We start from the raw sequence: 27801 nt of genomic DNA, 5'->3' as shown, positions 1-27801 counted from the left end.
TTCCCATAATCCTTGATCACTGGTCCTGTTAGCTAGGGATCATGGGAGTTGTAGGCCAAAAACCTCTGGAGGGCTAAGTTTGCCTATGCCTGATCTACTGTATATCTCAGCTTGTAGTAAATGATACTCCAGTAGGTCCAGAGGAGACAAAACAGGATGATTAGGTCTAACCAAGGGTTGTGGCCTTAACTCTGGTTACAATATCAAAAATACTGTGAAACCATGGTTTGCTAAGCTGCATTCTGCTGCCTCAGAAACCATCTACTGTATACCTCAACTTGGATCTACTGTATACCATCTACTTGTCACCTCAAAAAGAAGAGAAAGCAGAGAGACATGGAAATTGCATTAACCATGGTTAGCTTGGTGCACATGTAGCACTTAACCACGGTAAATTAAAACCTTCTTCACGCCATGGTTTTACATTGTGCTTTACAGATGATCCGTAACTATGGCTCATGAATTGCAATGTAATGTTTAAGGGCCCTTATTGGCTCTGCCAGTTGCAGGGGGCAGAAGCTGAGAGACAGCAGAGCCCACAGCCATCCCTTGTGAGTTCCCCAGAAATGAGCTTGGGGGTGCCTGAGTGCAATGGTTAGAAGCACTGGATTGGCTCAATGGGAGAGCTCTCCTTCACCAATACCCTTCCATCTAGCTAAGCTCCTGGTGTGGGGAAGGTAGAGCCATAGGTCCACCCCACCCAGCAGGCTGCTATTAGAACTCAGGAGATGGGAGCTTCCACCATCTCAGAACAAAGTGAGAGACTGACTACCCACTTTCTTAAGACCCCATCTGCACCATGCCTTTAAAACAGTGCCACACCACTTGAAACAGTCATGGCTTCCTCCCAAAGAATCCTGGAAACTGCCTTTTGTTTTGAGAGTTGTTCAGAGACCCTCTTCTTCCCCTTACTGGTTCTACAGTTCCCAGAGTGGTTTAATAACCAGAGGCTCCTTGCAGGGAACCCTGGTTATTTTAACTCTGGGAGGGGAACAGAGGGTCTCTTTCAGAGCCCTTAACAAACTATGTTTCCTGTGATTCTCTGGGGAATGACATGAGTGTTTAAAGTGATAGGCCCCTATGTGCACTATACATTTAAAGCAGTGCACTAAGTCTTCTGCAATGTATGGAGTACTCAGGGGAGGGTCTGAATAGCATTGGGAGGATGCAAAGGAGTGAGATGGATTGCAGTGGTCATTGGGTCTGAGGCCCCATAGAGATGGGACTGAGGGGAGAGGAATAGGAAGAAAGCTATTTAAAATTGCCTGAGTTGTATCCCTAGGCTGTTTGAACTGACAAGGCTATTAAAAAGAAATAAATGTATCATTTAAACAATTTCCCTCCTTTGGTAGATATTGTAGAAGGAATAGTGAACAAAGGCATCTGCGTCCCAGATGTTAAAGGAATGACCTTCCTCCTTTTTGGAAGCCATCAGAACTCTTGCATTGTTAACCCGGAATTCTGTGAACCTGAAGGTTAGTACAAAGCCACAGTCGTCATTGTCTCCTTTATATTCCTTTATTGCATCACACTTTCCCCAGAGAAAGGGAGGAGGATCCTGAGAAAGCTGCTGAAAGAAGACACGCATCACCAACTCTTTTGAGGTTTAACGATGTGTATTTTCTGCAACCTCCCATTTTAATTAAAAAGAAAGAAAAAAAGAAAGAAAATCCAGATTATTTGCCTAGAAAATGCAAATACATTTATCAGAATTACTGGTGCAGTTTTCTTGCTGTAATTTAAGTATGGGCTTCTAGAAAGAAATTAGATCGCTGCTGCCAGAAATTCCCCAAGCAAATTCCACAAAGAGTTTGTCTTGAAGGACTGTGTTTTAGAGACATCTTCCCTGTATTTTAATATCCTTCTCTTGACTCATATCTCAGAGCACTATCACAGCTGAGCATCACCCCCTTAGGACTGCATTAGGTCTCTCAAGTTATAAGTATTGCTGGTTAGGAACAATATTTGGCTTGAATCTCTCTAAGGATACATGGTAAGTTTATTCTGGTCAGCAATCAGTCCAGGAGAACAATCCCCCAAAAATTCGCTTCAAGAATGTCGTTAACACTTTAAAGAAAAAAGAAAGAAAAGAATCAATTGGTGTCCCATGATTTCTTCTGGAGTCTAGCATACAGGTGTTTGTCTCCATTTTAACCTCATAGCAACCTCTTGAGGTGGGTTAAGCTATGATGGAGACAGACAACCTTTTTCCACTGCCAGGGACTACATTCCCTTGGAAGTAATTGGTTGGCAGCATGCTGGCAGTGGGCGGAGTCACAGCCTCTCTGTTGGCGTGCTTTGCATGCGCGCGTTCGCACACACACACTATCCCTTCTAGTTGTTCTGAAATGACCTAAGTCCTGTTCATGCGTTCTGCTCACGTGTAAACCCCACATGCAAGTGGGGGGGGGTGAGAGTGCTGAGGTCCACCTCTTTCGCCACCATCCTTGATGCCCACCATCTCATGGAATGTGACTGGGTGATGTGGGGCTCCTCCGCCACTCACGGTGGCTTCCCACATGATCTAGAACCCCAATCATGTAGGGTTCCAGAAGGGGAGGAACCAAAGAGCTGTTGGTTCCAACCAGAGCAAAGGCGGCAGCAGACCAATGGATTCAGCCTCTGCAACCCATTTTCCTGAAAGGATGCCTCTTCATCTAATCTCGACAGGCCAGAGGGATTTGTTTGCTGTTATCAGCACATTTTGTTATGTGTATAACAAATATTCTCCTACACACACAAGCACACCATTTGGGAAATAAAAACCTCTCGGTCTGCAATGTTCATTCTCTAATGACGAGGATAATATAAGGCACTGGGTAAATGTTTATCATGCCATCACTGGCTTTCCCAGGGCTCACAAGCAAGATCATTAAGACATTCAAACACTGCATTGTGTGGCAAGTAACAATAGTATGAAAAAGGAGATGGGGAAACTCACACACCCTTATAAATGTCAGGGAGAAACCATGGTGGAAGAACATTTCAGAAGTGGTAGGAAGTTCAAGCCTACAGCTGAACTGTGAGTCATACCTGCAACTTTGGTATGTTTGTGGCAAGCAGGGCAACCCTGAACTGGGCTGGGGTCTTGATGCAACACCCCAAATGTCCCTTAAAGGATCCCCTATGCTGTTTACTCCTGACATGCTTCCATTCAATGACTCCTGCTCCACCAGAGTTGAACAGGTGAGCTCACCTGGCTCATCACCATCAAACTAAGGTAGCTGCAACCCATCACAGCTGGCTTGCCTGAATATTATGCAGCCTGACATTGCTGCCAACCCAGTCAGTGGGGGGACAAATAATAAATTCTTCTTCTTCTTCTTCTTCTTCTTCTTCTTCTTCTTCTTCTTCTTCTTCTTCTTCTTCTTCTTGCCAACCTCAGACAGGTGGGCAGCACACAGCCTGAACAACTCTGTCTATTTTAAAAGAAGATGCTTGGGTGTCTATCAAGCATGCTTAGGACTGTAGCCTTTTTCTTTTTTAAATTCCAGTGTGGAATGCAACTGCAATTTGTATGCTCCAGGAATCTAGCAATGTGTGAGGGTGAACTCCTTGTCTGGGGTGCACAAAAGCTCCCCCTTCTCTAGGGATTGGGGGAGGGGATTTTATTCATCTTGCATTTAAAGGCATATCTAGCTAATCTGAGCATTCTGAAACATGTATGCAAACAGTTGTTATTCAAAATGTGCATATTGCATTTACCTGAATTTTGCAATGCAGTTCTCGAATCAAACAGTGTTTACAAAAATGGAAATTTTAGGGGGACGTGTGCAGAAAAAGGAATATATTAGTGGGAGAAAACGTACAAAAATGCATTGTATCAGGAGAAATTGAATGTGTACAGTAATAAAAACTGCATACAAAAATGTGTTTATTAGGAGAAAGTCACACTAAAATTATGAATAATTTTTAGGAGGATTTTTAAAAAGAAAAGAAAGAAAATTGCTGCAGAAATGCAGAGGAATGAATTTAAACATTGGAGAAATGAGAAACTGAAAGAACTGAAATTAATAGATTCACCAATTCCTATAAAATGGACGGATTCACCCGTCCCTGCTTGTTCCCCACCTCTCCCACTGACAGTGACTGACATTTAGATGGCTTTGGCAAAAGGGAAGAGACGTTTTCACAAAACTCAGTTCTTCAGACTGTTTTCCTATCAATGTAGGGTGTAAACAAGGGAGAGCTTAGTCAGTCAGACTTGGAGCTGAAATTCCTGGAGAACGGGGAGGACCACAACTGTAGCTCAGCTTGGCAACCTTCCATTCTGAGACTGACGGCATGCTTCCCTCCACCAACAGAAATACCAAACTCAGCAGGCCTAAAATAATAATCAACAATGCTAGCAAAACCACACATTTCCCCCTTGCGGAAAGGACTGGAGCGGAAAGCAGGGAATATCAGCGAGCGGGCGTTTGCCTGGTGGATGCAGCCCTGGCCCCTTGGTCCAGGAAAGGGTTGCAGAGGCAACACTTGAGAGATTGCCTTGTCCCTCATGCACCCAGTAGATTGCTGTGGTCTGTGGCAAAGTTTCTCCTGCAAGTTCCAAAGAGTGCAGAAGCCACAGCAACTCAGAGCAGGGCTTTTAACGTGGCTGTCCCTAGCTCAGTCGGTAAAGCCTGAGACCCTTAATCTCAGGGTCGTGGGTTTGAGCCCCACGTTGGGCAAAGGATTACTGGATCGCAAGGGGTTGGACTAGATTAACCTTATGGTCCCCTTGCAGTTATACATTTCTGCGGAATAGAGTCTTTGTCCACTATTCACTCTTTCTGGAAACAAATGGAGGCATTTGTGTTCTGAGAAGCTTCTCCACTCAATCTATGTTTCATTCTTTCTAGTTTAGTTTTAAATGTATCTGCTGTTCTGCACGCGCTTTATTTATTTATTTGTTGCTTTTCAAAATGATACATTGCCTTGGGACTATTCTATATAAGGTGATTAATAACTTGATGATGACCCCAGAACTCATCTTGATCCAATCAATGTGGTTCCTCCCAAATGCCAATGGGCTATAGATCTCATCATCCCTGACCTCTGGCCATGCTGACTGGGGCTCGTTTTCATGAGGACCTTCTTCTTCTTCTTCTTCTTCTTCTTGCAAACTGGTTTGGGAATGTGAAAATCTGAATTTAAGATTGGAAAAATGAGAAACTGGGAGAAACCGGAACTGCTCTCTGCCTCTCCCTCTCCAACACCTGCTGTCTGCGGTGGCTGCCTCACTCTACCCAGTGTCAGCTGCATCCCATTGCTGACAGAGGGGGAGAGTGTGGAGAGACAGGAGGAGGTAATTAGCCAGGATTGCAGAATGAGGGAGGAGCAACCTAGTTGCAGTAGATGTTAGAATTTCTGCTCCGTGATTGCAGTCATGAGATTTTTGTCTATCTCATGACGGTATGTGTTTTGACTCCACAGAGTGGGAAGTGATGGAGACAGGATGTCTGTGTTACTGTGTTCCGTGAAGTGGGACTATTGTCCTTTGTTATTATCTCTCTGCTGTCTGATGCTAGAGAGAGAGGGAGCCATGTTGCAGTGCTCCGTGTGTGTTTATATGTAAATAAAGTAGATTAGCCAAAGTGGAAGCACAACTGAGGTGTGCCCTGCTCAAGCTGGGCTGCACCCACCTGTGTTCTGATGAATTTCAGTTCCACGTCTATCTTCTCACAGACAATTCATGTTCTTTTTGCCATTCTTTAGGTGTAACCTTCTCTTTTTTCTGGAAGACTCAGGAGCAGCAGACTAAGCCCCCTCCTGCATATGGGGATCAGGTACTTTCCAGTGGATTTAAAGTCTACTTCAGTGAAAGCAAAGGGTCTATAGAGCTCTTTAACCATCAGATTTCAAAGAAGTGGGAAGCTGATTTCATTCCGCCAGGTAAATTTGGATTTTTCAGGTCTGTATGGATTCATTGAAATTTAGTGATGAACCATAGTAAATGTATTTTTACATAAAAAGGTCACATTCAAAGGGTCTTAAAAGGTGAACTCTTCTGCCTTTAACAACTGCCTAGCAGGGAAGAGAATATTGAAAGTATAGATCCTTTCCTCCCCATTGCATTGTGATGGAAAAAAGCTACATCTCTTGAACTTCACCCTTCCTTTATGCAGCTATTATTGGGGATGTCTGCGCTTAAGTTTGCCAGAATCCTGCATTGAGAAAAGCTGGGTTCTGTATCCTACCAAAATTGCATAAAGGATGCAAAGTTGAATAGTTGTGCTTATCTGCGCAATTCTAGTTCCACTATTCATAATGTAGAGTACTGAAACCTCACCTTCCTGAGCACTAGAAATCTTACTCAGCTTCTGAGAATTCACCAGGCAATGTCATACAGGCTAGAAATTTAGGGTTGCATCCAATGTTAGTTTGACTCAGAACAGACCCATTGGAATTGACTAATGTAAGTCCATTAATTCCTCCTGGTGAATTAGAATTTCAATAGATCTAGGAAAGGCAAAATAGACTGCTTCTTCACATAATTAATTGCATCATTTAATTACTCATTGATACCTTTTGTGATAGCTTCTAGTGTGGATGGCTTTAAAGGGGGCGGGATAGACAAACACGGTGCTATATTGAGAAAATGTATTCCCCTCCCCCTATTATGTGCATAGCAGTTACAATTTGCAGAAGCCCATCATCTCCCAAGCTACACAATAGCATTATAGAGCCTGAAGATCCAGCAGATAGAAACCTAACAATGAGAGGGAATCTATTTGAGTAGAGGGAAATGAATTTGAGTAGTCCCATTCATGGAGTGTAAGGCTATCAATTGTTGGACGCGGGTGGCGCTGTGGGTAAAAGCCTCAGCGCCTAGGGCTTGCCGATCGAAAGGTCGGCGGTTCGAATCCCCACGGTGGGGTGTGCTCCCGTTGCTCGGTCCCAGCGCCTGCCAACCTAGCAGTTCGAAAGCACTCCCAGGTGCAAGTAGATAAATAGGGACCGCTTACTGGCGGGAAGGTAAACGGCGTTTCCGTGTGCTGCGCTGGCTCGCCAGATGCAGCTTTGTCACGCTGGCCACGTGACCCGGAAGTGTCTCCGGACAGCGCTGGCCCCTGGCCTCTTAAGTGAGATGGGCGCACAACCCCAGAGTCTGTCAAGACTGGCCCGTACAGGCAGGGGTACCTTTACCTTTACCTTTAAGGCTACTAGTCATGAGGGCTATCTTCTATCCTGAAGACCAGATATCTACATGTCTCAGAATACCAGTCACTGGGGAACAACAGGGGGAGAGGGCTCTTGTCCTCACACCTTGGTTATGGGCTTCCCATAGCCATCTGGTTGGGCACTGTGGGAAACAGATTGCTGTAGGGATTTTGGGCTCATCCAACAAGGCTCTTCTTCTGTTCTTAAATGGGTTTATAGAGTCATAGTGTCTGCTCTAGCTTTCTGTGCTTTTCATTCAGGTCCCCAATGGACTCATGTTCTATTTACCTGGAAATCTGAAGATGGCTTGAAAGTCTACGTCAATGGAACCTTAAATACCACTGATCCAAAGGGGACAGTTTTCTACAGCTACGATGACTCTAATTCAAACATGTTGACAGGGTCAGAGGGTGACCAGGCTAAGCGTTATGTCAATGGGGCTTTCGATGAATTTATCATATGGGAAAGAGTGCTCACAGCCAATGAGATTGAGCAGTATTTTACTGCTGCTGTAGGTAAGTGGAAATGGTGTTGTTGTTTTTCCTAGAAAGGATTGCATGCAATCCAGAAGAGATATACCAACGTTCTCTATGACCTTGCAGGGGAAGTCCCTTCCCCATTAACTAGGGTTTTGCAAACTCTAGACAAAGTGAGAATGTTGCATGTTGCAAAATGATAATGAGTGCATGTTGAATGAAATCAGCCATCCACAGCATGGTACCCTCCCGAAATTTTGGACTCAAACTCCCACCAGATATCAATCAAACCAACCAACCAACCAACCAGTTCAGCCAGCATGATTGATGGTCAGGGATGATGGGAGTCATAATACAATAATTTCTGGAAGGCACCAAACTGGGGTGGGCTGCCATAGATTGTTTCATTGACGATAAAGCACCAAACTTGACAAGAGGTAATTGACACCTCCAAAGTGGAAAAGAGAAGGCACCCGTAGTTACTGTACATGGCCTTTTTATTATTTTTATTCATGAGACAGATAACACACATCAGGTCAGGCCAGCGGAAGCTGGTTCATTAGAGTGGACAAGGAACTTCCCCATCAACTCCAGGCTCTCAGCTAGCCCACACCTGCCTGTTTGCTTGCTTACAGCTGACATACTTGTCAACTGCCCTGGAAAACCCCCGGATCATCCTGTTTTTCCCCCTGTGAGTGGACAGTGTCCAAAATGGCTGCCACAATCTCGTGCGATTTTGGGCACAGCACCTAAAAACACAGGTTTTGGGGTTCTGTGCCCAGAAAAAAACCCTTATTTTGGGGCCACGAGCTGGTGTGGAGCACTTGACTCACATGGGAGTGCAGACCCAGAAGGTGGTCTTCTGGGGACCAGTTGCGTTGGAAGGTACGCAACTGGTCCCCAGAGGCGGAACTGCTTGTCCGTTTCCTCCTGCTTAGCTTCAGGATTGCTTGCTTAGGGAGGAGGGGGGGGGCAACATTTGGACTTGTTGACTTTGCCTGTCATTGGCTCTGGCTCCGCTTGCTGTTTGGGCTTCCTGCATTCCATCCCACCAGCCCCAGTGGGCACCAGCTGCCACTGGGTCAGGGTATTTATCCACCCAGCCCCATATTGTCTACCCTAACTGGCAGTGTCTCTCCAGGGTGTCTCAGGAAAGAAGCTCATTCCCATTATCTGCCGCAGGCTGCTTTTAAATGGAGATGTTGCCAGGTATTGGACCTGGGACCATCTGCATGCAAAGCATGCACTGTGGTTCTGAGCTATGGCCCTATCCCTTAGGACAGTGTTCCCCAACCTTGGGCCTCCAGCTGTTTTTGGACTACAACTCCCATCATCCCTTGCTAGCAAGACCAGTGGTCAAGGATGATGGGAATTGTAGTCCAAAAACAGCTGGAGGCCCAAGGTTGGGGAACACTGCCTTAGGAGATTATGTTTAAAAGACTATGCCAAGAAAATACTTCCTAGAACAGTTGGTTTGCCTGCGCAGGTATTTACAGATGGCTTTTAATACTACTCGATTCAACAAACAGAACTGGATTACTTACGTGTATCATTGCTTACATAATTCCCTCAAATACCACTCAATCCTTTTATTATTCCTCCCCCCCCTGTTTTCTTCTCTCACAATCCCCACTCCTTTGAATTCCACACCCCAGCTTCACCCACTGTTGTACTTTACACAGTGTGTTGTTCAGAAATAAAGAACGTGGGGGGGGGGAAACCCCAGTGCCTTTTCTTTTTTAAAAATAAGGGTATGCAGAAGAGAATTTGCACCGGTGGAATGGGGGGGAGGGGTTGGTGTCAGGAGCTGGAAGTGCTCCTTCCTTAACAGGCTTCCTCAAACTCGGCCCTCCAGATGTTTCGAGACTACAATTCCCTTTCATCCCTGACCACTGATCCTGCTAGCTAGGGATCATGGGAGTTGTAGGCCAAAACCATCTGGAGGGCCAAGGTTGAGGAAACCTGCTCCTGAGGAACGAAGTGGATTGGTCGCGGAAGGCCAAATTAGGTGAGACCCCCCCAACCACACGATACGTTGTCATGGAAGCTTTTCTTGCAGTGTGAGCAGCAAGGCCTCAGGTTGGGGAAGTGGATCAGGACCACAACAGAGGGGCAAATGCCTGGTGACCCCCTCCTCACTTCCCATAGGAAGCTGCCTTAGTCAGATGCATGGTCCATCTCACTCAACATTGTTTACACCCACTCACAACTGATCTCCAGGACTCCAGACAAGGGATATTCCCAGCCCTTTCTGGAGCTGCCAAGGATTGAACCTGCAACCTTCTGCACACAAGCCAGATGCCCCAGGGAGACTTGCCTGGCGCTGTTGTTACACACTATTAGGTGCCAAGCAAAAACATTCCTCTACTCCCAGGCCTTTGGCTGATTAAACAATTGATGGCCTTTCAATTTTTTTGGGGGGGAGGTATTGTTTTTGTTTGTTTCCATGGTATATATTTTGTGTTTCTGAATTGTATACCACCCTGTGATCCTCAGATGAAGGACAGTATAGAAACTTGATATATACTCAGAATAATAACTCTGTACCCCATCCACATTTGAACTGGAGACCCCGCAACTACCATTAAAGTTTTGAAAGCCATTGTCGCAATGGCTCGTTGTGTGAAGGACATCTCGTGTAGTTTGTCCCTGATTTACAAACTGCAGTGTGCAGGGAGCCAGTGTTATGTCTCAGCTAAAAGCGGGGCCCATTTGAAGAACTGAATGCAGAGGGCAGAGGAAGCTCTCTTGCAGATACCTGGGTAGCAAAGAAGCTTTGTTTGCACTGCCCATCTGTTTATTCTGCATGTTAAGGAGGGCAGAAGTGCCCATCTGTTTATTCTGCATGTTAAGAAGACAGAAGTGCCTGGCATGCTCTGGTCCATGGGGTCACGAAGAGTCGGACGCGACTAAACAACTAAACAAAAGGAGGGCAGGCAGGCAGCACTTTCAATCTGGGACAGTATTTGCAGGATTGTTTTGGGTTGTTTTGAGTTTTCTCTCCCCCACCCCCCGTCCAATCTTACATCAGGTACTGCAGCGATTTTAAGGCACAGGAGCAATTTATATCTAATATTTTCTTTCGTTTCTAGGTGACCAGTCTTTGTTTTCTTCGGCATCTCCGTGGGGATGGCAGGGAACTGCAACCCTTCCGATGGTAGGCACATTCCTGGATCTCTTTCCTCTGAGCTGCATATAGGGAAAGGGATTGACTGTTAAACCACTCTGGAAATTGTAGCTCTGGGAGGGGAACAGGGGACTCCTGACAGCACCATTACGAAGCTGCAGCTCCCAGGGTGTTTTGGGGGAAACCGTGGCTGTTCAAAGCGGTACGTATAGTGCAGATCAGGGCCGGCTCAAGATACTTTGGCACCTGAGGCCAACCACAAAATGGGGTCCTCCACCCCTGCCAGGAAAGAAGGGCAGCCCCTGCCATTTCCTCCCTAGGTGTGGACACAGACCAGCAGCATCTCCTATTTTTCAAGAGGTTTTTGGGGTGATGGCAGATCTGGTTTGCAAGAAGCGCACTGCAGCTGTCCCTGCTACTGTGGCAGCAGCCTTTTAAATTTTTTTATTTTATTAACATATAAAACACATACATATACATTTACACAATTATATAATACACGTACATAACACACTACTTTATTTGCATAAAATAAAACATACCTACATTACTCTAAGGGATGTGGGTGGTGCTGTGGGTTAAATCACAGAGCCTAGGACTTGCCGATCAGAAGGTCAGCTGTTTGAATCCCTGCGACGGGGTGAGCTCCCGTTGCTCGGTCCCTGCTCCTGCCAACCTAGCAGTTTGAAAGCACGTCATGTGCAAGTAGATAAATAGGTACCACTCCGGCGGGAAGGTAAACGGCGTTTCCGTGCACTGCTCTGGTTCGCCAAAGCAGCTTTGTCATGCTGGCCGCATGACCCGGAAGCTGTACGCTGGCTCCCTCTGCCAGTAAAGCGAGATGAGCGCTGCAACTCCAGAGTCGGTCACAACTGGACCTAATGGTCAGGGGTCCCTTTACCTTTACCTTTACATTACTCTATATAATACCTTCCTATACTGTACATATCAACATACCTACACACCTACCCCACACAGACCAAGTGACTTGACTTCCAGCCATTCTTGTAACGCTACTTTATTTTTCCAACTAGCTTAAACGCATTTCATTATTTCTTTAATCTCTTCTTCTATCTTAACTTTACTCTCCTTTCACTCTAATCGTTTTCTGGATTCACTTGATATCTGCAGCAGCCTTTTTGGAGGCCTCATCTGCGGCCCCTGTCACTCCTGCCACCCGAGGTGGCAGATGACACCAAACTGGGAGGGGTGGCTAACACCCCAGAGGACAGGATCACACTTCAAAACGACCTTGACAGATTAGAGAACTGGGCCAAAACAAACAAGATGAACTTTAACAGGGAGAAATGTAAAGTATTGCACTTGGGCAAAAAAAATGAGAGGCACAAATACAAGATGGGTGACACCTGGCTTGAGAGCAGTACATGTGAAAAGGATCTAGGAGTCTTGGTTGACCACAAACTTGACATGAACCAACAGTGTGACGCGGCAGCTAAAAAAGCCAATGCAATTCTGGGCTGCATCAATAGGAGTATAGCATCTAGATCAAGGGAAGTAATAGTGCCACTGTATTCTGCTCTGGTCAGACCTCACCTGGAGTACTGTGTCCAGTTCTGGGCACCACAGTTCAAGAAGGACACTGACAAACTGGAACGTGTCCAGAGGAGGGCAACCAAAATGGTCAAAGGCCTGGAAACGATGCCTTATGAGGAACGGCTAAGGGAGCTGGGCATGTTTAGCCTGAAGAAGAGGAGGTTAAGGGGTGATATGATAGCCATGTTCAAATACATAAAAGGATGTCACATAGAGGAGGGAGAAAGGTTGTTTTCTGCTGCTCCAGAGAAGCGGACACGGAGCAATGGATCCAAACTACAAGAAAGAAGATTCCACCTAAACATTAGGAAGAACTTCCTGACAGTAAGAGCTGTTCGACAGTGGAATTTGCTGCCAAGGAGTGTGGTGGAGTCTCCTTCTTTGGAGGTCTTTAAGCAGAGGCTTGACAACCATATGTCAGGAGTGCTCTGATGGTGTTTCCTGCTTGGCAGGGGGTTGGACTTGATGGCCCTTGTGGTCTCTTCCAACTCTATGATTCTATGATTCTATGTGACAACCTCACCCTTTCTCATGGGCGGGCTGGCCCAGCTGTAGATGAGGCTGAAGATTGCAAAGCGAGAGGAGGCAGACACCCCATTTCCTTTTTTCAGGTCGCTGCTTGTTGGATAGAATAACTGAATAGGCAGTGACAGCAAGGTAGGAGGAGCAGCAGCAGAGAGACCCCTGCAGGACTATGGACCTCAGGAAATGCCCAGTGATGCTGCCCCTGGTTCATCTATCTATCATATATCTATCTATCTATCTATCTATCTATCTATCTATCTATCTATCTATCATCTATCTATCTATCATCTATCTATCTATCTATCTATCTATCTATCTATCTATCATCTATCATCTATCTATCTATCATCTATCTATCTATCATCTATCTATCATCTATCTATCTATCTATCTATCTATCTATCTATCTATCTATCTATCTATCTATCTCTATCTATCTATCATCTATCTATCTATCTATCTATCTATCTATCTATCTATCTATCATCTATCTATCTATCTATCTATCTATCTATCTATCATCTATCTATCTATCATCTATCTATCTATCTATCTATCTATCTATCTATCTCTATCTATCTATCATCTATCATCTATCTATCTATCTATCTATCATCTATCTATCTATCTATCTATCTATCTATCTATCATCTATCTATCTATCTATCTATCTATCTATCTATCTATCTATCTATCATCTATCTATCTATCTATCTATCATCTATCTATCATCTATCTATCTATCTATCATCTATCTATCTATCTATATCTATCTATCTATCTATCTATCTATCTATCTATCTATCTATCTATCTATCATCATCTATCTATCTCTATCATCTATCTCTATCCATCTATCATCTATCTACTATTAAACATTCAACACATATTTACACAGCAATTTACCATGTTACAATTTATGCACGTACACTACATGGAAAAAAACAAAAAACCCCCAATAAAAATAGAGAAGTAAAAGAAAGAAAAAAAGAAAAGAAAGAATAAAGATAAGGAAGATGAAATAGATTTCTGATTGTTCTCTAAAAACTGAATTTCATTTGTTTTTTTTTTTACATAGTATCATGTTATTGTACTTTGTTTCCTTAATTTCCTTCAGAGAAAAATTGTTTAGTTTATTATCTATACATTACAAGAATCATTCAAGGTCTGCCAGGAGATTTTTGCTATCATAGTAGTTTTTCAAATATTCTTTAAATACTGTCCATTCTTTATTCACCCTCTGCATTGAGTACCCTCTAACTCTCCTCATCATTATTGCCAGTTGGATGTATTCATTTTTACCTGCCATTCTGACTTTTTAGGTGTACTTTTACTCTTCCAATTCATTGAGACCAGAATCCTGGCTGCAGATGTTGTGTACATAAAGAGTAGTCTTACTTCTTTCTTGATTTCAGTTGACATTATCTCTAATAAGAAGGCCTCTGGTTCATATTTTTATTAAGTACATTCCAACAAAGAGGATTTGCTTCTTTTTTCCACTGCATCCAAGATTGATCTCTGTTCCATGGAGAACTTAGTCCAGCAACATGATATTTTATATATATATATATATATATATATATATATATTTGCTTTCGTAGATTTTCACGGGTACAGGAATGCAGGTTTTGGTGTCCTCGGGTATCTTCCCGTGTAAAAGTTCCCGTGTACACCCCAACTTTTACACGGGAAGATACCCGAGGACACCAAAACCTGCATATATATATATATATATATATATATATATATATATGGGGAATAAAATAGTTGGAGGCAAAGTTTTCAGTTTATAACTCCCAGCCCAAGTAAGTCTGTTGCTAGAGTGCTTTCCCTTCCATCAGAATTCGGCTTTCACCCCGCAAGTCTCAAAATGAACAAGACGAAAAACTAATGGGATTTTGATGCAGCTGTTATCAAGCATGTTTAGCCTGAATGGGAAGGAAAGCAATTTTCGCTCAGTATATGGGTGAAATGTGTGTGATATGTGTTTTGTTTTGTTTTCCTTAAAAGCTTTCCCACTTACTGCTTGCTGGTTGTCAGGAATGTTTCACTACGGTGAGCTGCAATTTAACAGGCTGAAATCCACGGTGAAAGGTTCTTCTCGTTGTGCCGGCATGTGCTCAGACTAAATTCCACCACTGCTCCTCAAAACGTTTTGGAGGGTCTTTCTGTGGTGCGGCATGTAATGGATAATTTTTAGGGGGAAAGCCATGGTAGCTAAACAGGGCCTCCATACCCTGTGGTGGGCCCCAGGGTTAGCCAACTTAACCTGCATGCGCTACTTGTGAGTACCTGGAGACATTTGGCTGGTCACTCTTGGAAACTGATTGCTAGGCTGGGTAGACCATCATCCTTGACCATTAAGGCTCTATTCAGTTGCAGTCTTGCAGCATCGTAAAGCAGTCTTGTTGTATACACAGCATACAGGTAGAATTACATTCAGGGGAGAAGCCATCATCTCTTCATACCCCTACCAACTGAAGTCAACCATGCCTCTTTATACTAGCTGGCAACGGATCCATTAGGCAATGCCCCATGTCTCATGTTGCTTAGTCATCACATGCTGCTGAGTCAGCATTCCCAATTAGCACAGAGTGTTTAACTCCTTGATACCCACAACACTCCAACAGGCCACGTTGACTGGGCCTGATGAGAGCTGGAGGCCCCCCTCCCCACAAACCACATGTTCTCCATCTTCCTTCTTGGCAAGCAAGGAGAGGAGCAATTTTACCTCTGTACAGTCATACCTCATGTTACGTTATTTCAGGATACGTCCCGCAGTGACCTGGAAGTACCAGAAAGGGTTGCTTCTGGGTTTCGCCGCTCGCACATGCGCAGACGCGCAAAATGATGCCACGTGCATGCGCAGAAGTGGCGAATCGCAACCCGCGCGTGCGCAGATTTGTCATTGCGGGTTGCACTCTTTTCATGTTGTGAATGGGCCTCTGGAATGGACCCCGTTCGCAACCAGAGGTACCACTGTATAGTAAAATAGTTTCTGCACACACCCTTCTCTGTCTTCCGTCCAGGCAGGCAAGAATTTAATGGCACATTTCAGCCAGGCCCAAAACACTCAAGGGGGAGTGGCTTGTGGGGATGGGGTGTGGCTTGGGAAGAGTCTCAAGGGCCATATAGAGAGTCTTGGGAGGGCCACATATAGCTCTTGAGACTGAGTTCCCAACCCTCTTGTACAGTTGGGTTGTGAAGAGCTCCCACAGTAAAGATTAAGAGCTTCCACAGGATCAGAATGACAAGAATGGGGAAAGTTTTGGGCATTGGGGGCTGGGACAGAGGGAAAAGGTTGTGATGAGGGAAGATCAGGGAGAAAGTTGCAGCAGCAAAATGACCCATGAAAACATATTTCCATCATTTTTGTGTGTGTTTAACTCGGAAGCTTCCTTGAGAGCCCATTCAGGGGCCAAAAAGTGAAATGGAAAGTTTCTGAAATAAAACAAAATACCATATTTTTCTGTCTATAAGACGCCCCCTATTTTTTGTGAATCAGATTTAAGAAAATGGGGGGAGATGGCCTAGACTATAAGATGCCCCCTAATTTTTGACATTATTTTTTAGGAAAAAAACCTAGTCTTATACATGGAAAAATACAGTATTCTCTAAATTTATCTCTCTAAGATTCTGATGTTAGAGTAGACACCACTTCCAACCATTCTGGGTTGTAGCATTCAGAAGGCCAATTTGATTCCCTCCCTCCCTCCCTCTCTTTCTTTTTTCTTTTCCTTCTCCTCCTACAATGAGGCTACATTTTAATATTTTAATGTTCCATTATTTTAATGTTGTATTTTATTTTTGTTTTTAAGTTGTAATCATTCATCTTGTTTTTATTATTGCTTGTAAGCCGCTCTGAGCCCGGCCTTGGCTGGGGAGGGCGGGGTATAAATAAAAAATTATTAATTATTATTATTATTATGTTGAACAAAAGCAACCATTCATTTCAGTGACCTAGGGAGATGAGGAGCAGAAAGTTCTAATATATGCTTTTTGTGTCACCCTTTTAGCTTTCCAGAAATGCATACCAGCCCATAATAATTAACCTTACAGAGGAGAGAGGAAACTTTCACCGGCCATATACCATGTTGGACTATTTAGGAAACATTTCCCGTGCCTTACCCGATGAGTCACTCACGGCAAATACGGCCTTCAACCTTACTGAGGTAAACTTTCTTCACTTCTTCAACTTAATGAGCTACTTTACCAATTGACTGAGGTGAATCTCCTTCACCTGTTAGTGAATTTATTGAAGTAAATTTCTTTCAAATCTCCATCTCTTTATTAAACGAATAAGGCCATTTGTAGAGTTGGCCATAGGGACTGAGGCAGTGCCTGTACACTGAAAACAATGTTGTGGGGATAAAATGACAAGGTGGCAGTACCTCAAACTTGTTTGACCAATGTACCCTTTATTTGCAAGAATTTCCCTCTAATATAATTAGTTTGTGCTTCAGTTTTACCGATATATGCATTTTTGTGCACTTGGTTTGGGTGGAGAACAAACTTTGGAGAAGAGCACATAAAGAGAGCTAAATTTCGTTTAGAAGTACACCTAAAGATAACCATGTTCCATATTGGTTTGAGAAGTGCGAACCAGGTAGTATCTTGCTAAAAGGCAAACAAAATTGAGTTTCTCTCCCTTGCCCATCTTTACTCACAGGCCATTTAGCACTTCCTATGGCTCAGAGAGAATTTGTGCTGACTTCCCTGGATTTTTCTGCCCCAGACCCATTATGTAGCTGAGCTAAAGGGCTTCTGCGCTCCCTCTTTGCTTTGTGCACCATGGGCAGCAATGCCTGGAGGATTTTGAGCTTGACAGAGTCGAGAAGTTGCTCTCTGCTAACAAAACTCTGGCACTGATTTCAGCAGCGGGCGGATTATTCCCCTTTTAGCACTGCTGGCTGGAGCTCTGGCTGTGACGGTAATCAGCTGTGATTTTGACAGCAATTGTCCTGCTAAACCCATGCCTAGCAGAGAGACAGATTGTTTGCTCAGACAAAAAGGAAAATAAAATGACTATTAGTCCCCCAATTTCCATTTTTTGGGTCTACATATTGAATTGTATTCTCATATAGCCAGAGTGGATGCAATATTATTCATGTGATTGAGCTTTGAATCCTGAATTGCAGAGGGTTGAACTAGATGACCCTTGGGGTCTTTCTAACCCTACACTTCTGTGTTCTGTGTCTTTAGCCACTGTGTGGGATGGGAAGGAAAAGCCAGATTGTGACACAGGAGGAGGGGTGCTTTTATGCAGTCATACCTCAAGTTGAATACGCTTCAGGTTGAACGCTTTCGAGTTGCGCTCCATGGTGACCCAGAAGTAATGGAATGCATTACTTCCGGGTTTCGCCACTCGCGCATGCTCTCAAAATGACGTCACGTGCATGTGCAGAAGCAGCGAATCGTGACCCGCGTACGCGCAGACGCGCAGTCACAGGTTGCGTTCGCTTCAGGATGAGAACGGGGCTCCGGAACGGATCTCGTTCGCATCCTGAGGTACCACTGTACTTTTATTTATTACTTGCTCATTTCACAACATCAATATGCCATTTGATTGTAAAAAAAATAAACTCTAAAAACCAAAGAAGATTGAAACATTCATGTTATCAAGACAAAACAGAAAATGTATTAAAAAGCATTCAAAACTAATTAAAATCAACAGCCAGCTCAAAACACATGTCAATTTCTAGATGCCAGGAATGCCAGGATATTTTTAACAAAAAATATATGTTGTTTTGCAGTAAAAATCTCAAAGTGGTTTACAAGAAAATGAAAGAGAACATTAAAATTATCGATAAAAGACAGGTTTGCCTAAATACAAATGTTTTAAGCAGTGAAAAAGTACAGATACAGGTGTCTGCCTGACATCAACAGGCAGGGAATTCCAAAGTGTAGGGTGCTGCTGCACTAAAATATTGATTTCCTAACAGTGCCGGTTCTGCAGGTCAACCTCACCGGAGTCCCATAGGAACTGGGGTAGGGTGCCTGAAATTCTCAGTGGGAAGGATAATCTACTGCCGAGGTGGGGAATCTGTTTGTGCCTTTGGACTACATTCCCTCCTGGGTGGGCAGGGCCACACGCAAAAGTAGGTAGAGCAATGAATGTAATTTTTACCTCTGTACCAAAAGTGGTTTCTGAACAGATAGAGAAGCCTGGTGGGCTACATTTGACAACCAGGCCTGAAGTTCCTCACCCCAGTCTGGTTTATCTGTATCCCTGCTTGGGAGCATGTTCCACTGAAGTGAATGGGACTTAAGGTGCAGTCTTTTGCATGTCTGCTTGGAAGCAAGTCCTGCTGTGTCCCGTGGGGTTTACTCTGAAGTATGTGCGCATGTGAATGCAGTTCCACTGTATTTACTGGGCCTTGCTCCCAGGTAAATTTACAAAGGATTGCAGGTTATATCCTTTAATCACAGAGATATGATGTACACTTTTGCATAAATGGTATCTTACACCATTAAAACCCTAAAAGGAATAAAAAATCACAGTATTTTTCCATGTATGAGATGGCCCGTATTTTTTGGACTACAACAAACAATTTTTTCGGGGGGGGGGGGGATTCCTCAGAGTTGTTGAGCTTTTCTTGGGGGGGGGGGGGTCACCGCCGCCAATTGCTCTGCAGCCTGCCTGCCACTGCAAATCACATGCATCACTGTAGACACCAATTGTCTGCACGCTCACTGCCTAAAGTCCACCTGCACACTCAATGCAACCACAGCCGATGGCATGCATGCCTTGACGCTGCCTTAAATAGCCTGCCCAATTGCCGCAGCCACGGCCAGTCGGCAGCAGGCCTTGCTGCAGCAACCAATCACACACCCAAACGCTGCTGACAATCTCCTGCTGGCTGCTGCCACCAATCGCCCGTCCCCCCGCTGCTATCTGTGTATAAGACGACCCACATTTTTTGCCTATTATTTCTAAGGAAAAAATATCGTCTTATACACGGAAAAATACGGTAATCACATAAAGTGTTTACATGCATATGTGGTGGGACTGTCCTTTGGTTACTGCTTTTTTTGGTGAGGTGGATCATTAAATACTTTTGCAGGAAACAAAATCTATATTTGCTATTTCCTTGTAATACTGCTTAAAAAACAACAGCAGCTCTGGTACAAGAACACATAAAATCTTTATTGAAAACTTGATTAAGACCCTCTCTTAATCCTACACATATGTGCTGAGAAGTAATACCTATTGGGTTCTATGGAACACACTCCCAGAAATTGCGCATACATTTGCAGCCCTTAGGGTAGGTTAGAGACAGAGGAAGCTACCTTAGATTGAGACAGATCAATTGGTCCATCTCTCTCAGTACTGCCTACACTGACTGACAGCGGCTCTCCAGGATTTGAGACAGGGAACAGCCCTAACTGGAGATGATAGGGACCTTTGGCGTGCAAAGCATTTGTAACAAAAACAGGAATTCCAAAAAGGAATTGGAAGTGGGAAAAGAAGAGGCAGTGCCTCCCTTACCTTTCCCGCCCCGACCTGGCCACAGTGATCCATGCAACGGTCACCTCCAGGCTTGACTACTGTAATTTGCTCTACACGGGGCTGCCCTTGAAGTTGTCCCAGAAACTCCAGCGGGTGCAGAATGCTGCAGCGAGGCTCCTCACGGGGTCCCTGCCATGGGAGCATATTCACCCAGTGCTTTACCAGTTGCACTGGCTCCCGGTGGAGTATCGCGTCAGGTTTAAGGTGCTGGTTTTGACCTTTAAAGCCCTTTGTGGCTTAGGGCCCTTGTACTTACGGGACTGCCTCTCCTGGTCTGCCCTGCAGAGGACCTTAAGGTTCATGAATAATCATAGTTTAGAGGTCCCGGGCCCTAAGGAAGTCAGACTATCCTCCACCAGGGCCAGGGCCGTCTCAGTGATGGCTCCGACCTATTGGAATGCTCTGTCCCATGAGACCAGGGCCCTGAAAGATTTACATTCCTTCCGCAGGGCGTGTGAGACAGAACTATTCCGTCTGGCTTTCAATTTGAACCTGGCCTGATCTTTTGTTCCCCTTCCTTCCCTCCCCCTCCCCTTTTTGTGAAGATTACCCACTCTGGGATCCCACAGCTGGTTCCCCCCTGGTCTGCTCGCTGGCCCAAGTGGGACTAATTTAGCCAGCTAGCCCTAGTGATCATCTAATGTTTATTGGATGGATTTCCCACCTAAATTGATTTTTGATTTTATTGTTATTTACACTTTATACCGTATTTTATGCTGCTTTTTTTGTAGCATCAATTAAATGTTTTAAATTTGTTGTTAGCCACCCTGAGCCCCATTTCCTGAACCGGGAAGGGCAGGGTATAAATAAAAAATTATTATTATTAAATGTTGAATCCCTGAATTTCCTTGGAGAGATACCAGTGGTGTCCAAAACATGTTGAACCATCATTTTTGTCTGCCACTCCGCTTTCCTCCCTCCAACTTCTAGTCCAAGACACCTGCTCTACCGCTGAGCTACAGCTAATGAAAACGTGTTCTGCAGTGGAAATGTATAAACCAACTGAATTAATGCAGCGCTGAAATGGGAGAAGGAAACTGTGATAAACTGTTGCAGAGATGGGTCCCTTTCGTTTTCTATTGAAACAATTTCTGTAGATACCCCCTGTTCTAAGGATTCCGCCTGGCAACTGATGTTCACTCACACACACGAGAAAATATATATATTCTACAAGCATTTTCCCTCTTCTGCCTTAACCCCCTCCAAGGTTTAGCCAGTTTCAAACATTTTGCTCTTGTACATTGGTTTTAATATCTTGAGCAGGGGGACAAATGGATGCTAATGTAATTGGAGTTTTATTGTCCTGTTAGTGTCCATAAATACTCTTCTGCTTTAAAATATTATTGTACAATATTTAATGAGCACAAGTGGTTGTCTGTGACATGCATAGATTTGTGTCTATTATTTTAGAGTGAATATGCACCTGAGGTGCCCTGACTCAAATGCTATTTCCTGGGGGATGGAGGAGATGGAGGCAGAGGGTTTTGATATTGTAACGAAATGACCTGGGGTTTATTTGTTTGCAGGTCTTCTTTAAAACTGTGGAAGGTGTGCTTGCGTTTCACGGATGGAATGAAATGTCACAGGTAATGCCTTGCTACACATGAACTGCAAACCTGCAATCAACTTGCCACCTTTCTTCCCCTGATATATATATTTTTAATTGCGATGTGGTAAAAGGGAAGGGATGCTTCATTTGCTCCCCTGTCCACACATTTCTTCTCCAAACGGCCTCTCCCATTCTGCTTTCTCCTTTGTCCATGGGATTTGGACTATGTGCTTAGTGTTGCAGGTGATATGGAACTTTGCTTGCTGGTGTTTGATCTGTGATGGCCCATGCACACTAGGGGCAGATGGACTAGTCTATTTCTGATCCAAGGGTGCCAACTTGAATAAAATATTGGGGGGCAGGGCGGCTCAGGTAAGCCCTGTTGGCATGCAGAGGGTCGCAGCCGTCCTGCTGCGAAGACCCATCAAAGACCCATCGGCCTTTGCTCCGATGTAAATCAGCGACCCAGGCTTCAAAGCCAGGGCACACTATATCAGCCGAGCGAACTGTGCACACAAACTGCAGACACAGAATAGTCGTGAGTCTTGTGGAAACATACAACAACTACGAATTTATTAATCATAAATCAGGACAAAGAAACATGTCGCCTCTCTCTTTGTCTTCTCAGAGAGACAGAGAGAAGCAAAAGCTATACACACAATGGGAGTTCCCAGCAAGCTGAGCTGGTATGTAAACAGACATGTGACATGTAACAATCCCATGTCTGCTCCTTAAGGTGAAATGGAAATTCTCAACAAGCCCCACCCCACATAACCGATCACATGATGTGACACACACACACACACAATTTGAATGGCAATTCCCATCATTGGGGGCTCAAATATTTGGGGCGGTGCGGTGAAGGGTGTCAGTTCAGAAAGTATCGATCTAAATGTGTGGAGATCTTTCCTATTCTGATTAATACAAGAGGATTCTAGAAGCTACTAGAAGCTTCTCTGTGTGAGAGAAGCAGGCAGAAGCTTCATGATTGTTTGGGTTATACCTTCTGGGAAGCTGGTTTGAACTAGTTCTCTTATCTCTTTCAATTAAGGTCATGCTGGCTATAAATATAGGTCAGTAGGAGCCTGGGTTTTACTTTCTCTTTCAATCTCTCTTCCTTCTGGCGTGCTGTTCTGTACATAGTATGCTTAGTGTTTAGTCTTGTTATACATTTATAAGTTTTGCAAGTGTTGCAACTGGATTTTTATGGACTGTGCAAACCTGAATGTATTGGATTTGTCACCATTAAGCTACATTTGCCTTCAGCACAAGTAAAGCTCTGCTGGATGAAATATGGCCTCTGGTCTATTTTTGGAAACCCTGCTACATGTCTAAGTTTTTCCTCCACACGTATGACCTCGACCCCTAGGAGCTGATTCCTATGTTCTGATCCGTATTGTTTTTTAATTAGTTAATTCACAAATTAGGCTTAAATCATCATCATTAAACATTATTCCAAACCCTGAATTGAATTGGGGGGGGGATCCAGGGTGGGTGGTCCCTAGGTGGTCCTGGGTCAGATTGGCCCAATCAGGCGCCAGGGTCCTAGCGTGGGAGTGCCACAGGGGTTGTGACCCCAGTCACAGATTTTTGAGGGGGCACGAAGCATGCGCCCCCATGCAGGTGCCCCTAGCCTGGCCTGGCCCAGTACTCCTCCCTTGACACCAGAGCAACCAACACTTGGAGGAGCACCTGGATGGGCCATGCTGGTTTGCCCCTGCCAAGTGCCGCATCAGTTGGCCTGGCTGCCACCTGTGTAGGTGGGCAGGTGGCATAGCACAGCCCTGTTTGGCTCTGATGCAGTGCGGGGTCACTCCGGCAGTGTTGGCGGTGAGCACTGGGCTCCCACTGTGGGCTCCTTCACCCTCTGTGCCCTCATTCTCTAGTACACGCACCCCTCCATTGCGTGCATGCCAGCACTGGGCACTGTGAGCTCATGCAACGCTGCTGCCAGGGGCACCAGATCAGCACCTCAGATTATGGTAGGCTATGTGCAGCCCTATCTTCAACAAGGAGTTCTTGCTCTCTCAGTCCCACATTCGACATAAGGTTCCTTTTGCTCCTCCACACAATCATAACTGTGGCTCTTTTTTGGTTTGCTTCTCAGACTGTACCCATTGCTCAAGACTTAGTTGAAACAATTGACAGTGTGATGCTTCATGTGGGCCGCAATCTTGGAGGAAGCCCATCAGCCATAACAGTCGAAGGCACATCATCCGTGGCAGGTGAGGCTTATCTGGCACACGCACAGACACCTGTTCTGAAACCAGAATCTGGATAATTGCAATATGACATGTCTGTGTCTGCAGCTTCTCACTTGGTGACAAGGAACAGGAAAACTTCCTCCCCTCTTTTAATCAGGGCTGGGGGGGGGGGGAGAGACTGCATCCATCACAAAAGAGTTTATACAGTGGATTGGAGGGAAGGAAGAATATTAACCAATGCCCTTTGGTTCAGTTGCAGGTCTCCAAAAGTGGCTTTCTAATGATTCTATGTTTCACATGGGTTATTGCAGTGATTAGTGGTGGCCTACATACATTGGTCCACACTATTTTAGACCCATGCTTAAAAACATCCTAGGCTAAGGCAGCTCCAATGCTGCCACCATGGAAAAACTAGTTTCTAGCACACACATCTTTCTTGGATGGGGTAGCTGTGTGGGAACTGATGTTATATTATTGCCTCCGAGAAGGGCTGGTGCACAGTCCTCTAGTATTACATGAGACAATACTAGAACTCAGGGGATATGTAATGAAATTATGTGCTGGAGGATTCAGGAAGGACAAAAGAAGCTACAGTGGTACCTCGGGTTAAGAACTTAATTCGTTCTGGAGGTCCGTTCTTAACCTGAACCTGTTCTTAACCTGAGGTACTACTTTAGCTAATGAGGCCTCCTGCCACCACCGCATGATTTCTGTTGTGTGTCGAGACCCCGAAGCCACCCCCTCGTTGAGAAATAACACACACAAGGACACAGATATTAGGTTAATGTTACTGGGCAAATTTTGGCCACAACTTTATCGATTACAGAATGTGAGCACTATTGGCTTAGGCATTGAAGGGCCAACTATATCTGACTCCTGCCTGATGTGCAGGAAGTCTGGTAAGGGTAAACCACCGGAAGGGGGAGCCCTGTCAATGCGTACCAACTCGAGCTCCCCCTGGTGTTCCTGTCGGGGTCGTGTCATGGCCCTAGCCCCCGACCTGGGCTTTGGACAAGATCAACACCCCCAGATTCCTTTAACGGAATACCCTTAAGCTTGGAGGGGCAGGTGATGGCCACACCTCCCCTCCCCCAAACAATGCCTAACCGCAACCCTAGCAAAGTTGTGATGATTGCTATGAGGTAGGCGAAAACCACATGGCCAGTGCCAATTTGCCAAGTGGAAAAATTCCTACCCAGCCCCTCAACGGCGACCAACCGAGGTCCATAGCAAGGCCAGTGCCTAAAACCTGCAAAATAGGGCGGGAGGGTTGGTGATTGAGGAAGCGAGCCAAAGAGGAAGCCCTCCGGCTCGCGCCTCTGCTTAAATGCTCCCGGCCATGCCCCCCTGGCCAGTGGATTGGCTGGCTGGGCTCTGACATGGCCGGAACCCCCCAGGCAATGGGGGAATAAGTCCCCTACCCCCGGAAGGGGGTGGGTGGCCACGCGGTCCACCGCAACTCCTCCCTACGGGGAAGTGGAGTGGATTTTTCATCCTGAAGCAAAGTTCTTAACCTGAGGTACTATTTGTGTTGCCCCCCTCCCCCTTATCATTGTTTTTGAATGTGCTTGCATCATTACACAGATTACTCTTTGGTCAAGATGCCTCCCCTACACCTGAGCGTGCCCCACTACCGTTTCCCATTGGAAGGGCAGAGTTATATTTCTATCCCTGGGGAAGCGTTTCAGAACAAAGGTAAGATCTACTGCTTTATGAAGGATTTATGACGTGGAAGGGTTATTATTCTCCGTTAATTGAATGTGCAAACTGCCTACTGCAGTGATGGGCCCTGCAATCTTCTAACCCAGAGAAACCGATGTTTCCCTCCAGGTGTTGTTGGAACACAGCTCTCATTGCCCCTGACCGGTAGCCATGCTAGCTGGGGGAGACGGGAGGTGCAATAGACAACTGCACAGTTTCTATCTGTAGAAATGGGCAAAAGAAGAAAATGGTTAAGAGAGAATGCTGTGCTTTGTCAGGGAGATGCAGAATTTTAAGCTTACTCTGGTTTTACATGCTATTATTGAGGTCCAGCTGGCACCAGAATCAACAGAAAATAGACCCATCAGTTACTCATCCCTGTCCTAGTAAGCGTGTTTGCGATTGTAGGCTTACAGTGCAACCCTACCCATGCAATTTTACTTGGAATAAAAGCCCACTGTGTTCTCTTGGGCTGACTCCTAGGCAGGTGTGTGTCAGGGATTCCTGCTCCCCCAGCCTCCCTTGTCTGCACTGCAAGCGCCCATGCCTGCATTTCTTTAAACTTTTCGTTGCCATCCATTCCCTCGGAATGCTTCAAAACTTCATAGTACTTTTATTTATCTGCTTATTGGAGTATTTGTGCCCCGCTCTTCAACCCCAAAGGCTCTCTGAGCAGCTTACATACAAAGACAGTCCCTGCCTACAGGTGTACAATCTTAGAAGAACACGATACGAAAAGGTAACAGCACAGGGAGGGAAGAGGAAATAAAAATGAAAAAAGCAGACACCAATTTCTAAACAGTTGTTCCTATAATGACCAGATGGCACAGTTCAGGGGTGCAAGCAGGGGTGTAAGAAGGGGGGGTGGTGGAGGGGGCAGTCCGCCCCGGGTGCCACTTTGGGTGTGTGTGTGACAAGATGGCCCCTGCCTCCCCCCAGCTGTAGAGCGGCTGAGGGTGCACGCAGTCCATATGGGCGCCACTCGAGCAGCATTCTTATGGCCTGCCGCTCTCTCACACCATCCACATGGGCGTCCATACAGGGTGCCTCTCGCACGGTGACCATATGGGCTTGTGCGGCAGCCTGTACAGCCACCGTGCATGAGTGGCAGCCTGTATGGAGTGCTGCTGTATTCTGCCTTGGTCAGACCCCACCTGGAGTATTGTGTCTAGTCCTGGGTGCCACAATGTAATAAAGATATTGACAAGCTGGAATGTGTGCAGAGGAGGGTGACCAAGATGATAAAGGGTCTGGAATCCAAGCCTTATGAGGAACGGCTGAGGGAGCTAGGTATGTTTAGCCTGGAGAAGAGGAGATGTGAAGGCCATCTTCAAATATCTAAAGGCTGTCACACGGAGGATGGAGCAAGCTTGTTTTCTCCTGCTCCGGAGGGTAGGATGGAAACCAGTGGATTCAAGTTATGGGGAAGGAGATTCCAACTAAACATCAGGAAGAACTTGCTAACAGTAAGAGCTGTTTGACAGTAGAACAGACTGTCTCAAGAGGTGATGGACTCTCCTTCATTGGAGATTTTTAAAGCATCAGTTGGATGGCCATCTGTCCTGTATGAGCTAGATGAGATTCCTGCATTGCAGGGGGTTGGACTAGATCAGTGTTCCCCAACCTTGGGCCTCCAGCTGTTTCTGGACTACAATTCCCATCATCCTTGACCACTGGTCTTGCTAGCGAGGGATGATGGGAGTTGTAGTCCAAAAACAGCTGGAGGCCCAAGGTTGGGGAACACTGGACTAGATGACCTTTGGGTTCTCTTCCTACTCTACAATTCTATGATTCTATTCTCACTGACAAATGATCCCCACCTGGCCATTCACTATACAACTGGCTGGAACCTCTAGCCAATCAGACTGAAATTTACTTGACCCATGCCTCACCTGCTAAACTTTAAAGTAGGTTCTTTGCTCTGCTGGAACTGTCACCTAGCAACCGCAGCCAAAAAGGTTTGTAATGCTATAACCATGCAGGGCCTTGTGGCAGTCACAGAGGTCATGAAC

The 27801-nt window shown here is 45.2% G+C and overlaps 1 protein-coding gene across 2 annotated transcripts in view; it reads left to right on the top strand.

Annotated features, from left to right (window-relative positions):
* ADGRD1 (adhesion G protein-coupled receptor D1) overlaps positions 1 to 27801 on the top strand; it is a 272664-nt gene that overhangs the window by 17314 nt on the left and 227549 nt on the right. For both annotated transcript variants that reach the window (XM_028710563.2, XM_028710564.2), the window contains 8 exons: positions 1353 to 1475; positions 5698 to 5874; positions 7404 to 7658; positions 10712 to 10776; positions 16842 to 16997; positions 21862 to 21921; positions 23992 to 24109; positions 25673 to 25783. In XM_028710563.2, the coding sequence (XP_028566396.2) occupies positions 1353 to 1475; positions 5698 to 5874; positions 7404 to 7658; positions 10712 to 10776; positions 16842 to 16997; positions 21862 to 21921; positions 23992 to 24109; positions 25673 to 25783 (1065 nt within the window). The remainder of the gene's footprint in view (positions 1 to 1352; positions 1476 to 5697; positions 5875 to 7403; positions 7659 to 10711; positions 10777 to 16841; positions 16998 to 21861; positions 21922 to 23991; positions 24110 to 25672; positions 25784 to 27801) is intronic.

Source organism: Podarcis muralis, chromosome 16, assembly GCF_964188315.1.
Source record: "Podarcis muralis chromosome 16, rPodMur119.hap1.1, whole genome shotgun sequence".
Classification (NCBI taxonomy): domain Eukaryota; kingdom Metazoa; phylum Chordata; class Lepidosauria; order Squamata; family Lacertidae; genus Podarcis; species Podarcis muralis.
This window is presented reverse-complemented; position numbering and strand designations above follow the sequence as displayed.